This window comes from Labrus mixtus, chromosome 8, assembly GCF_963584025.1.
Source record: "Labrus mixtus chromosome 8, fLabMix1.1, whole genome shotgun sequence".
In the NCBI taxonomy this organism is placed as follows: domain Eukaryota; kingdom Metazoa; phylum Chordata; class Actinopteri; order Labriformes; family Labridae; genus Labrus; species Labrus mixtus.
The window spans coordinates 3,495,104-3,507,344 of NC_083619.1; the positions used below are offsets into that span (position 1 = coordinate 3,495,104).

Below are 12,241 nucleotides of genomic sequence, written 5' to 3' on the forward strand. Positions count from 1 at the left end.
AATCTCCAACTCCATTTGCAGAAATGCAGCCCCAAACTTGCAAGGAACCTCCACCATGCTTCACTGTTGCCTGCAGACACTCATTATTGTACCGCTCACCAGCCCTGGTTTCTGCCAGTTCAGAGCTGATGGCACTGATGGACATCTTCCGATTTCGAAGGGAAATAAGCTTGATGTGTTTTTCATCTGCTGCACTAAGTTTCCTTGGCCGACCACTGCGTCTACGATCCTCAACGTTGCCCGTTTCTTTGTGCTTTTTCAAAAGAGCTTGAACAGCACATCTTGAAACACCAGTCTGCTTTGAAATATTTGTCTGGGAGAGACCTTGCTGATGCAGTATAACTACATTGTGTCTTGTTGCTGTGCTCAGTCATGCCACAGTGTATGACCTGTGACATGAAACTGTCTTCCACAACCTCACCTTGGAAGCAGAGTTTGGCTGTTCCTCACCCAGTTTTAAGCCTCCTACACAGCTGTTTCTGTTTCAGTTAATGACTGTGTTTCAACCTACATGTGACATTGATGAACATTAGCACCTGTTTGGTATAATTGGTTGATCTTACACCTGACTACAATCCTACAAAATCCCTGACTTTTTGCAAGTGTACCTATAAGAATTGATGCTGGTTTGAAGGCAAAGGGTAGTAACACCAAATATTGATGTGATTTAGATTTTTCTTTTGTTCGCTCACTTTGCATTTTGTAAATTGATAAAAATAAACAATCATTATTTATATTTTTGAAAGCATTCTTAGTTTACAGCATTTTTTCACACCTGCCTAAAACTTTTGCACAGTACTGTACATACATATACACATATATATATATAAAATGTTTGACTATTTTTTTTGCATTGTTCACTCACAATAAAAGTGACAGTAAAGAAACTTTCAGTGTGCCTCGCTTCATTCAGTTTTTCATTGTATGTTCATGAAACAGACCGTCACCTGAGAATATTGGCTGGCTGTGCACGTGGTACTCTATTTGTGGTTAATATAATAAAAGGAGAAATATGTGTTGAGTTCAAATATCAGCTCTGAAATGTAACATCAGTACTTACATCCTGCTGTCAGCTTGGTGATGATCGGCCTGAGAGTGTCCTCTATGTCTTGTCTTTGGTCTAAGAAGTCGGAGACTGTTGGGTTTCTGACACTCTGAATCCAGTCCGACTTGGACGAGCACACAGACTTGCACATTTTCTACACGTGAAAGACGAGAAGATAAAAAACAAGAAGCTCCTGAGCTGATGGGGACTTCAAAAATTAAATATTGAAAAGGTCAAATTATCTCTAATCTAAGTGAAGCCACTATTTCTTCATCTGTGTGAATATGAGAGAAACGGGGAGAAACTGTTATCTCTTACATACGGTGGCTGGGAAGTGCAAAGCAAAATTACAAAGTGGGAAACACTTACAAATTTGAGACAAATTTACATTTTGAAAAACATTTTTACTTTTTATTCCGCCAAAACAAACAAAATGACCTCTAACTCCTTCACTTCCAGGTCACTTCCTGCATTTGGTACATTCCCTTTCTGTCAGGATTCTGTCGTTTGTAAATTTGTTTGTGGACTGGTGAAAGTGTTCTGCCACTTGCACATTTGTCTCAGTGATTGTGAAGGTGTTTTGGTTTTGTAATTTTGTTTTATAAAATGTAAAAATGTTTTTCAAAATGTAAATTTGTTTCAGATTTTGTGTTTTACACAATTTTGCTTTGCACTTCCCAGCCACCGTAGGTGAGGGTTTACTAGGAAGGCGAACTTACACACTAAGCTGAACAGACTGCATCTGCATACACTGTGGACCAATCCCAATCAGGCTCTCTCAGCGACCAATAGGAGCGCAGGTTATCAACGTACAACCTCAAACAGTGTTGCTAAGCAAACACACTAATTTTCTGTGTGTATATTACAGAAACCTTTACCGACCCCCTCGTGTGATCAAATCAGCTCACTGACATGTTTTATCAGCAGGAGCCATATTTCAGGCACCAAGTAGATACAGGAAGTCATATAACACAGGACTTCCTGCTAACAGACTCACTCTAATTCTCTTAGAAACATGACATAATGGACACCATTAGAATCATGCTGATCAAGAGTTAAATAAGTAAAAGGGGGCGGAGAGAGACCTCCCTCCACACACACAATCAACAGTATCAAATAGCATGATTCCTCTGTGTTATTCAGTCGTTCTGCAGAACTGCTCGTTGCTTTGTGATTCTGTAAAGAAGATTAAAGCTCTCTGAACTTTGCCTCGCAGGACACCTTCTTACTGAAGATTATCTTGCAAACTTTGAAGACTCTAATTCTACCGTGAAGAAGACAAAAAGACTTAGAGAATCAAAGTGTTGTAGCCTCAGTAGTCTGGATTTAGTAGTCTGGCCCCTGCCTGGGTCTGGACCTTACACACAAACACTGAACAGAGGCTGCATGTGGAGCAGCAGGTCAAGGTCAAGGTTTCTTTATTCGTCTCCCTAGGAAGAAATTTGTCTAGGATGCTGGACAATACATCGAAAACAACATAAAAACAGTAATTACAAATGTGCAAAAAAAAACATTCAACTTCTCCGTGCTACAGTACACACTCACTCCTACAGTCACAGGCGCATGCACATGCACACTGTGCACATATACACGTGCCACTCCAGACAGTTTCATACATACATGTCTACAGTTATCGGTACATTGGGAGCCTCCTGGTTTTCTGTTCCTCCTCTATTTTTTGCTCATTAATGAGCTTAACTGAAAAAGGGACTAGTGAGTTTTTGAAGCGGTTGTGTTTGCACAGAGGAACCCTGAACCTTCTCCCTGAGTTCAACAAAACATATTCAGAGTGCAATACATGGGACGTGTCCGATAAAATGCCCTTGGCCTGTGTGATTGTGGCCTGCTCAAAAAGATCCTGGGGGGTAAGAGGGGCACACATTCCCATGATCTTGCCTGCTGTCTTAACCAGGCTGAGGATCTGAGCTTTAGATTTTACTGTTAAAACACCAAACCAGGTAGTGCTGTGGCCACACAGTAACAAGTTTCCTGGCTCCAGGGCCTTTCTGTAAGGAAGTCTGCATGTTCTCCCCGAGCAAGCCTAATTAACGCTAACGGCAGCGTATCAGAACGGTCAAAACCTGTGTTATTTTATCCATCAGATGTGCTCAAAGTCTTTAAGACAGTAATATATGAGGCTCCTTACTAACAATGTGACGTCACACTTTCTCTGTCTCTCTGGGGAGCAGGTGTGTGGAGACCCTGACAGGTACACAAAGGAAAAAGAGAGAGGGGGCTGTCCTTCAGGTTATCGATCGTCAATGGTGATGATCTCATGCACATGAAAGGAGAAAAATGCTAACGTTGTATAGCATATAGGCTAACTCCCCCACTTTAAAATACCTGTTATATCTGACCGGGTAAACCACGGCTAAAAGCTTTTCAACATCCTGTAGGTAAACACTGACCAGGAACCAAGACATCTGCTATGGCTCTTGTCTAAACACTTAAACTGAATTACAGCTGATTGATCAGACAGTCAGCCATTTTGTCTCTGAATAAGTAACCATCACCAACAGATACCTCGTGATCCCTGGGAACGAGCTCGGAGCTGCGGACTTCCTGTCTGCTTAACTATTAACCCAACAGGTGAGCACACTCCCACCAGCCGACAGGGAGCGCACGTTGGAAAATATGTTGCGTCAACTCAACCACCTGACAAGCAGACAAAACTATCTGCTATGGGGCTAACAACAAAGCACAAATAGAGCCATTAAAACACACTGAACACCTTACCAAAGTTAAAATCAAGGGGATTTATTTACAGACAAACTTCATGATTAAACAAAGATCAACTTAAAAACTAACCTAACTTACACACCCACATGCAGACTCAACTCCAAACGCCTCTCTTCATGAAGCCAGCACCGGGCTTTAAAGCTCTGAGGCCAGGTGCACCTCGTTGTTCCATTAGTATCTTCACCTGGGCTGGAGACAACAGGAAGTGGAGGGACTAAAGCTGAACACTTTGTGGATAATTGTCATAAAAAGAAAAGTTCAGATGTTTAGTTCAATGTACAGTTCAAAGAATTGTTCACTTGTTATGTTGACTGCTGTCATTAAAAGAAACACATGAACGCCATGATTCCTTTAAGTGTTTGTGTCGGTGAGAGGTCATGCAGAGGCCTCTGGTGAACACGATATGCACGGGCCAGGTGTGACCTGAACACCGTGATTTTAGCAAATGTCACACACAGTTGACAAAACATTTTCCATTACATGCTCTTTGTCGGACAGTTATTTTGGTTTGGGTGGACTCTGGTGCGGACCAAAGAACCAAACTCTGGTCTGCTTCAAAACGGGGGTTTTCCAAGAGCAGCAGAGGTCGGTTCACCGTACGTGAGAACGCGTTCCGGACCAAACAGCAGTGCATTGTGGGTTGAATTTTAAACCGTGGCTTATGTTAGCATTGCTAACAACACTAGCCTTCAGTCTTCCTTACAGGTTACCGTCCACATACCTGAGCTTAATGTGGTTACTCATCACTCCGGTCTATATGACAGTTTAACCCCACACAGCTGACATATCACTTTATCTCCATGTTATACATCCAAATACCACCAAACTGCACCGCACTACAGGATGTCATTCTTCCATTGACCGCTTGTTTACTTCGGGGTCATAGAGCAGCATTAGGGTGGATGTCAGCAGCCACTGAGTGGTGCTACAGCTCCAACTTTTTCTTTAGTCTCTTCACTGCTTTATGACTCCATGAATACAGCTTCCTGTGCTCATGTTCTTTGGCCTCCAGGTCCGGTCTCTGAAGAGGACTTTGCAAACTTTAAGGACTACAATTACACCATGAAGAAAACAGAAAATAGATTTAGAACTTCAAAATGTTGCAGCTTCATTGGGTTCGGATGTAGGTTTAATCTGGGTCCAAATTTTATACAAAAAGTCACTACAGTTTCCTCCAGACAATGACAGCGCACAGGTGAGTTGAGGAGTGGATACAAGTCAGTGATTGGACGAGATTCAAACCGGCGAATATGACGGACGTGGACGTAGCAGCAAAGAAGAGAAAATATAATCAGAGTGAGGCGAAACACCACAATCGTTGTTCATTTTAACTGCATTAAAGTTCATATTTTAACACCACATTTATCGACTTTAAAGTTCACATATTCTGTATATTATTATATATATATAATATATACATATTCCACTCATAAAATGCCTCAAAAGCACGTCAGCGTGGTGCGCCTGGAGCCGGGCTGCATGCGCAACGGGACGATTCAATGTTATAAAGGAAAATGAATTCAAGCAGACGTCGAGCTCGTCGTTGCTTTCCTATACACCGATTCCAATGAGCGGTTTGGACAAGAGGAGCCTGCTCTCAGACCACCTCCGTGTTTTCACCGATAAATCTGCGGCTGTGAGACACACACCTCCGTCTGAATGCTGTGAACGAGCCTTTAACACACCTGGTCCATGTAGAGGATGACCGTGACCGTGATGCTAACCAGTTAGCCACGAAGCTACTCGTCAGAGCCCTTCTTATGTCTCTGTCACCTTCTGTCGTTTTTTAACATCATAAAACCCAATAAGAAATGAAAACACACAACTTTCTTCTTCGTTGAAATTCCCCTGAGGAGATGTTTCTACACGAGCGCAAAATAGAGTCGGACCTCCTAAAACGGGACACACAACAAAGGTTCCGCTCACAAAGGTTCCCATTATTTATGTCACATACGAATCAATAATACTTTTCTGATACATGAATGTGTATCAAACACAGTAGATGTAAATAACGTACCTATATATTCACCTTTTATATCTTTAAATTTATTTTTAAACTGTTCTTTCAAGCTGCTGTAACATAATTATTTTTTTGGAATTTTCCCCAATGGGGGGTCGATGGAGATGATCTTATCTCTTAAAATGTAATAAAAACAGAACTCAGGTTCTTCTTCTACTGATTCATTTAAATGTCTCTCTCTATAAGGAATATATTTTCTTCTTTTCAGCTGCTCTAAAAAAAAGACAATAAAATCATAATCAGTGATATTTTGTGTACCACCCCATCACCGCCCGGGTCTCACAGATGGGAGACACGTGGGTATACTAATTAATAAAGCAATTTATTAATAAGGAAAATAATCAAAACTTGTAGATTTGAAGAATCTTTAAAGTCAGCTGTGTAAGGTGAGAGTCTGTATGGCTGTTGTGTTGAAGACAAATAATCCAAAAGGCCAAGCTGTGTGGTCATAAGAGTCTCTCTGAAAGTCTAAACCCCTCTATTTCAGCCCTGCTCAGAACAGGCTGTTTCTGTGTCTGTACCTTTAAATATGTAAATGAGCTGTGAATGACCACGCCCCCTCTCTGGAAGGGCTCGGGTGTACTCGGTGCTTTCTCGCTCCATATCCTATTGTTTAGATTGTGAGAAGGCAGACTCAGAGGGCAGAACAAACACCTAGCTGTGGGAGTGTCACCCATCTGGGGGAGTGGTTACTGCCCTTTGTGATGTCATGAAGGGAAAATCTCCAAACAGCCTGTTTGAGTACACATTTTCTGAAAAGTGGAGCAGGCAGAAGACGGAGAGGATGGACTTTTCTCATCATTGGGGGTTTGTAGACAGACTAGAGACACATGTTAGACAATATATTTACCTCGCCGGAATAATGACTACGAGAGCAAAGAAAAGGAGCTTCATAACAACAGGAATGGAAGTGGAAGAGGTTGAATGAAAAAGGGAAATAAATAAATAGATAAATAAATAAAGATATAAAATAAGGTTAGTAACTCTCGAAGTGACCCAGATAAATGATTAGTCTTTTCACTTAGTGGAAGTTACTAACAAAAGAACAAATGCTGCATGAGAGAAGGTGACAGGTCAGAGGAGAAAACACCAAGATGAAGTTTGATAATAAGTTCAGTGCAAAAAATAACAACGCATCACGGCACAAAAGCGAGAAGTATCTGCACCACAATTTCACCCTTGAACATTTACAGCGTGGTCGGGGGCACAGCTCTCTCTGGGGGATTAATCAAACAGTGACGCTCTCCCAACAGAACAAGCTGGACCAAACGGATCAGTGCTGTCTTTTGAACTTACTGCGGAGCGCACGCTTCACCAAATCATCTAATAATGCAAAACCAGCCATGATGTAACATTTCAAAGTAACGCCTGTCACAGACGACTTTTTAAGGTTTTCAGACCAATTAGGCAACGAGTCTGTTTCAAACCACACAAAATCACTTATTTTGTGTTTTGAATTTAAAAAAACTGGGAACATGCATCTAGGTTGAGATGGATTCTGACGTGCTGTGACACTCGTGGTGCTTTTTATTTGTAGTTTCAATGTTCTACCTCTAGATTCTGTGTGTAAGCATGCTCAGAGCTGTGCTTATATTTACACACATTTCTAAGTAAAAGAACAAGTTGATAAATTCCACTCTTTGCGTGGGAATGTTCTTACACACTCATTACACACAGATCCGTGCTCACACACTGTTGATAGATGAGCCCCCTGATTTTGTGCTTCAAATGTTCGTACGCACAGTTTAAGAACATATCTGTTAGTGAATGAGACCCATTATCTTTTGTTTCTCTGCAACGTTCAACTGGATTCCTCATTATAGAGAGCGTAATGCTGCAGCCTGGGGGTGAACCTGTGTCAGTGCTATGTGAGTCCTTAAGACGTGATCATGTGAAAGCCTCCCCCAGTTTGAAGCAAAGGAAATAAATCATTTTACAATCTTTAAAAATCAGATATATTTATACAATTTACTACATTTATTTAATACCACATTCTACTCTAATTCTGTGTAGAAGCAGCATGTTTGTGTGGACAATATCATACTGTGGAGCTGAATGAAATGTGAGTCTGTCTCAGAACACTTTCACAAACAGAGACCACACCTTTACTGATTGAAATAAAGAGTAAGAGTTAGGTGAGGGGGAAGAAGGACAAATGTGTGGATCTTTGTGGAAAACAAAGTTTTATTTCAAATACAAGCAGAGAAGAAAATTACAGAGAGCAGACAGAGAAATAATCTCTTCAGATCGATCAGTCTGGGAGAAAACTGTGGAAACAGTGACACCTGCTGGCAGAAAGCAGTGATAGCAGCAACAGAACCTAAACATGAATTATTATTCAAATAAAACCCTCCACAGACTGAATTCATTTCTATTTAAAATCTGTAATAAAAACAGAAGGAAGGAAGAAGTGTAATAAACATCAGAAGTTCAAAATAAAGGTCGTTTGATAACGTGTCCGTTGTTACCCTGACATGATGAATGAATATCAATGATTGAGTCTGCATGTTATTCAGCTGTTTTTATATCATCTCATATTACATCAAATATTCATGTGCTGACTCTGCATCCAGACATCCAGACATCCTGTTTGTAGTTCTTTTAAAAACTCAGTGAAGCCTCCTCTTTGTTTTGATCCAACAAAGAGACGACTGATTTATTATCAGACGACCAACGACTCGTGGTTAAAAGCAGAACTTCACACTTTAACTTGCACAGGTGGAATCAACTTCTACTGTTATCTGTGAATATGAGTCAATGAATAACCTGCACCACTACACATGTCCACAGGGTGATGCTGCAACAGAAACATTTATATACAAATCAAAGAGTTCATATTCGGTCGTTGAGTCATGAAGCAGTTTAAATTCAGAATATGAGAATAGAAAAATGTCCGAGGTCATGGTCCAGGGTGTGACGGTGGAGCTGAGCTCAGAGCAGCTCAGACTGCAGCACTGAGAGTCATCTGCGCTGTGATTGGTCCGTCAGTCTCCCAGTAACACAGCCCAGTTAAAGACTCACCAACACACCAGCTGCTGCTTCCAGCTCTGTGATCGGCAGGATCCTCTCTTTAAAGACTCGTCCTCCAGCTGTTGATATAAAAAGACATAAATGAGAGATTACACTCTGAGAGAGACTTCAGGATTATTCTGATCATATAATATCATCGTTATCATGATTGTGGAATTTCAAAAAAAAATGTACTAGTTATCATTTTTCCTTGTGGAGATTATATTCTAATCTTGGGCATCTCTTTCTCGTATATCTTTCTCCTAGGTGGAGGGGACCTTTCCAGGTGTTACTGGTCACCCGAATGGTCCTTAAGGCAGAGGTCATGGCAGAATGGCTTGATGCATCCTGCTGCCGACCTGCTCCCTCAGAAGCAGGAAAATCGTTGAAGGCAGAGGGTCGAGTGGCCTCCTCTTCCTCTTCCTGATGGTCAATCAATGCTGGGGAGTGGAGAAAACGACCTCTGGTGATTCTGATCTGGACTTCAAGAGACGGGGCGCAGAAGTGCCTCACAATGAGTATGAGGGCTCTCGTATTCACTCAGGAGTGCGTCGTGCTGATGACAAGCTGGATGTAAATGGAATGATGGCTATCTCTGAGCTCAGCAAAGACGTGAGACGCACCACTCTGATGAAAATGAAATCCAAAAAGAATAAAGACCCTTTAAAATAAGTTTATGGAACAATGTGGAAATGCCTAATGTTCCTCTAGAATGGGTTAGCGCAAGATTTTCTTTTTTATCCCATTTCATAAATCAGCAAATCAAAACTACTAAATGAATAAGTCAGGGTTTTTGGATCTCTTGTTTGCAGGTAAGTATGTGATCTATGACCTCTGCCCTGTAGTTCCCTGAATGCACTGGGTGTTCAAGGGACCTTATGATTTATAGTTTGTTTTTTAACAAAATCTACGACTTGTAGTTTTTAAGCCCGTGTTGGCCCTGAGGCAGAATTCCTAGATCATCATACTGTAGAGGTGATGGGTGATACATGTTAGCATAATTAATAAGGTAATTATTGTGTGATTTGAAAATATGTCTTGATTTGTTTGCTTTAACATAAAATGAAAAAAATCTGAATGTGTTCAATGGTGTAAGCAAGCTCATATCTGCAGACCTTCTCAGGCTAAATTAATAATTTGGGTTTGGGTAGTTAGTGTTGATCTTGTGATCAAACAGGGAGGATCTGTGGTGGAATTTCTGTACCTATGTATTAAGATTTAAGTGTACAAACATCATTATGTTTATTCACTGTTCTCTGATGTCAGTCAGACCTCATAGAGTTCAGCTGTGACTAGAAACCAAGGACAGCTTAGTGTGTCGAGGGTCTTCCCCTTTATATCTGCATGTAGCTCAAAGGGACAGAGAGTCCTTGAAGGCATCATTAGTAGTATTCCTGAGTTCCTGCCTTTGCTTTGTCTGTCAAAGCACATCGTAAACATCTGTTTTTAAAGGTGCTATATAAACAGTTATTTTCACACTCTCACAAAACTCCAGACGTTTTCACAAACAGTAAATGAGTTTGATGAAGAATGTCTTCTGCTCTGAATCTGCTTCAATGTCAACACAGTTTGCATGTTTCTGTCTGTGTGATTGAGGAACTGACGGTTACTGCTCATGTGATGTTTACGCTGAAATCAGTCTTCATGTTGTGAAGGTGGAGCATAATGATGGAACTAATCAAATGCAATCAAACTTAACACATCTATGTATCTAACCCTGAGCACCCTTCGATACTAGGACCTATTTTATTTTCCATTTATATCAATAACACGTGTGAAAATTTGTCAAATGCCATGTATCACTTTTATGCCTATGACACTATCATCTATTGTTGCTCAGCATCTGTTGCACAAGCTTTTGAGTTTCTGCAGTCAGCGTTCAATGTTGTCCAGTCTCGTTTGAAGGAACTAAGGTTGGTCATAAACACTGATAAAACAAAGCTCATGTTTTCACATTTAAGTGGTGAAACAACAAATGTCCCATTGATTTTAACTTCCCAAGGAAATTAAATCGAGCTTGTCAAAAGCTACAAGTACTTGGGATTTAGAGTCTGAGCTTTCTTTTAAAGCACATATTGCCAAACTGGCCTCTAAACTCAAGGTGAAGTTATTATAGAAATAAATCCTGCTTTTCCCTCAGAGTGAGGAAACTTCTTGTTTCAGCAACCTTTCTTCCTTTGTTGGATTATGGAGATGTACTGTATATGGGCCCCTCGAACAAATGTTGACAGTCATTGGACGCCGTGTATCACTGTGCGTTGAGATTTGTGACTGGTTGTAGACGCCTTACTCATCACTGTGACCTGCACACTCAATCTGACGCCATCCTTGAAGATGCGCAGGTATATCCACTGGCTGAAGCTTATTCATAAACCTCTACTTGGTTCTTATTTATGTTCAGACCTCCAAAGAACCAGAAGCCACTATGCCTTGTGTTCCTGTGATGTTTTTAAACTGTCTGTTCCTCGTGTCAGCACTGAGCTTGGGAAAGAGCGTTCAGTGTTGCTGCTCCCACCGCATGGAACTTTCTCCAAAATGACTTGAAAGTGGCAGATCTCATTTCACTTGAGGCCTTTGGCTCAATCTTAAAAGATAAAAAACATGAGACAATTGGACAGTACAGATGTGTTTCTGAATTGTAATCAGTGATCACCACTCTGCACTTTATCTGTGAACTTATTTGCTAATTGTAAATCGTTGTTTTCTCTTAACTTTAGTTTGTAAACTGTCTCTTTATCATGTAATGTGTGCTGCTGCCCCCTTGGTCAGGTCACATTGTGAAAGAGATCCTGATCTCAATGGGTTAATAACCTGGATAAATAAAGATTAAATAAAAAAAATAAAAAAAATCCTGTAGCAGAAACTTTAACTCTGCAGGTCACTTTCTCCTGGTGTGTTTTAAACATCACACAGACACTTTTTATGCTCACATAAATGTGTCTCAACTTATGTTCACTGTATGTTGTTGTTTGGTTTTATGTAAGTATGTCGATGTGTGAACCACCAACCTGTCGAGAGACTACAGATGGAAATGAACCTATGACTACAATCTGACATATTTACATGATGATGTTCATTAATGTGCACTGTCCTTATTTTTAATAAATACATAAATGAATAAAACTAAAGTAACAAAGCTGATTGAACACGTTAAGAGCAGAAAGAACAGATACCTGTTTTTAAACTTCGGGGTCAAAAGTGAAAAGATGCCATAAAAATAAAACCTCACGTAAAGAACAGAAACAAAGTCTCGCTTCTATGACCAAAAGTCACTGCCACAGCCCGCTGCTTTTTATCATGTTGGACATAAGACAAGCGAGACTTCACAGGTACAACACCTGCTTTAATGGAGATGCTAAGCCGTGCTGTGGTTGGCTAAAGGGACACAGAGTCAAGCCGTTTCATTTCCTGTTATTGTAAATGCTGAC

The 12,241-nt window shown here is 40.6% G+C and overlaps 1 protein-coding gene across 13 annotated transcripts in view; it reads right to left on the bottom strand.

Annotated features, from left to right (window-relative positions):
• Window positions 1-8,403: 8,403 nt before the first annotated feature.
• LOC132978626 (NACHT, LRR and PYD domains-containing protein 3-like) overlaps window positions 8,404-12,241 on the bottom strand; it is a 29,052-nt gene continuing 25,214 nt past the window's right edge. For 11 of the 13 annotated variants that reach the window (XM_061043865.1, XM_061043861.1, XM_061043868.1 and 8 more), the window contains one exon: window positions 8,404-8,893. In XM_061043865.1, coding sequence (XP_060899848.1) covers window positions 8,875-8,893 — 19 coding nt within the window. In that variant the 3' untranslated portion in view covers window positions 8,404-8,874. The remainder of the gene's footprint in view (window positions 8,894-12,241) is intronic. The other 2 variants (XM_061043863.1, XM_061043862.1) reach the window with 2 other exon arrangements.